Source organism: Antrostomus carolinensis, unplaced genomic scaffold (assembly GCF_000700745.2).
Source record: "Antrostomus carolinensis isolate BGI_N321 unplaced genomic scaffold, ASM70074v2 scaffold23657, whole genome shotgun sequence".
NCBI classification, from domain to species: Eukaryota; Metazoa; Chordata; class Aves; order Caprimulgiformes; family Caprimulgidae; genus Antrostomus; species Antrostomus carolinensis.
In genome coordinates, this window is record NW_010329839.1 from 22462 (window position 1) to 22878 (window position 417).

General features: G+C 74.1%; 1 protein-coding gene across 1 annotated transcript in view; it reads left to right on the top strand.

The window, feature by feature from the left end:
* IGSF9B (immunoglobulin superfamily member 9B) overlaps nt 1-411 on the top strand; it is a gene marked incomplete at both ends in the record, with an annotated part of 22082 nt that extends 21671 nt beyond the window's left edge. The window contains one exon of the mRNA XM_029086142.1: nt 1-411. This exon is cut by the window's left edge and continues 472 nt beyond it. Within this exon, the coding sequence (XP_028941975.1) occupies nt 1-411 (411 nt within the window).
* Nucleotides 412-417: the final 6 nt, after the last annotated feature.

Here is a 417-nt window from a genome sequence, read left to right on the forward strand (position 1 = left end):
CGGGAGGGCCCCGGCGCCCTGCAGGCCCCCGGCCAGCCCCGTCCGCCAGCCCCCCGGGCTTTCCACCACCAGTTTTACGGTTACCTCAGCAGCAGCAGCCCCGGGGAGGGGGACCCACCACCCTTCTACATGCCAGAAGTCAGCCCGCTGAGCTCAGTCATGTCCTCCCCGCCGCTGCCCTCCGAGGGGCCCTTCGGACACCCCACCATCCCCGAGGAGAACGGGGAGAACGCCTCCAACAGCACGTTGCCCCTGGCCCAGACCCCCACGGGGGGCCGGTCCCCCGAGCCCTGGGGTAGGGCCGAGTTCCCCTTCGGTGGCCTGGAGCCGGCCCCCGCGCCATTCCCCCACCAGCTCCAGCCCTGCGAGGCGGCCGAGGGCACCCAGCCCACCGGCTGGCTTCCCCGGGGGGCACCT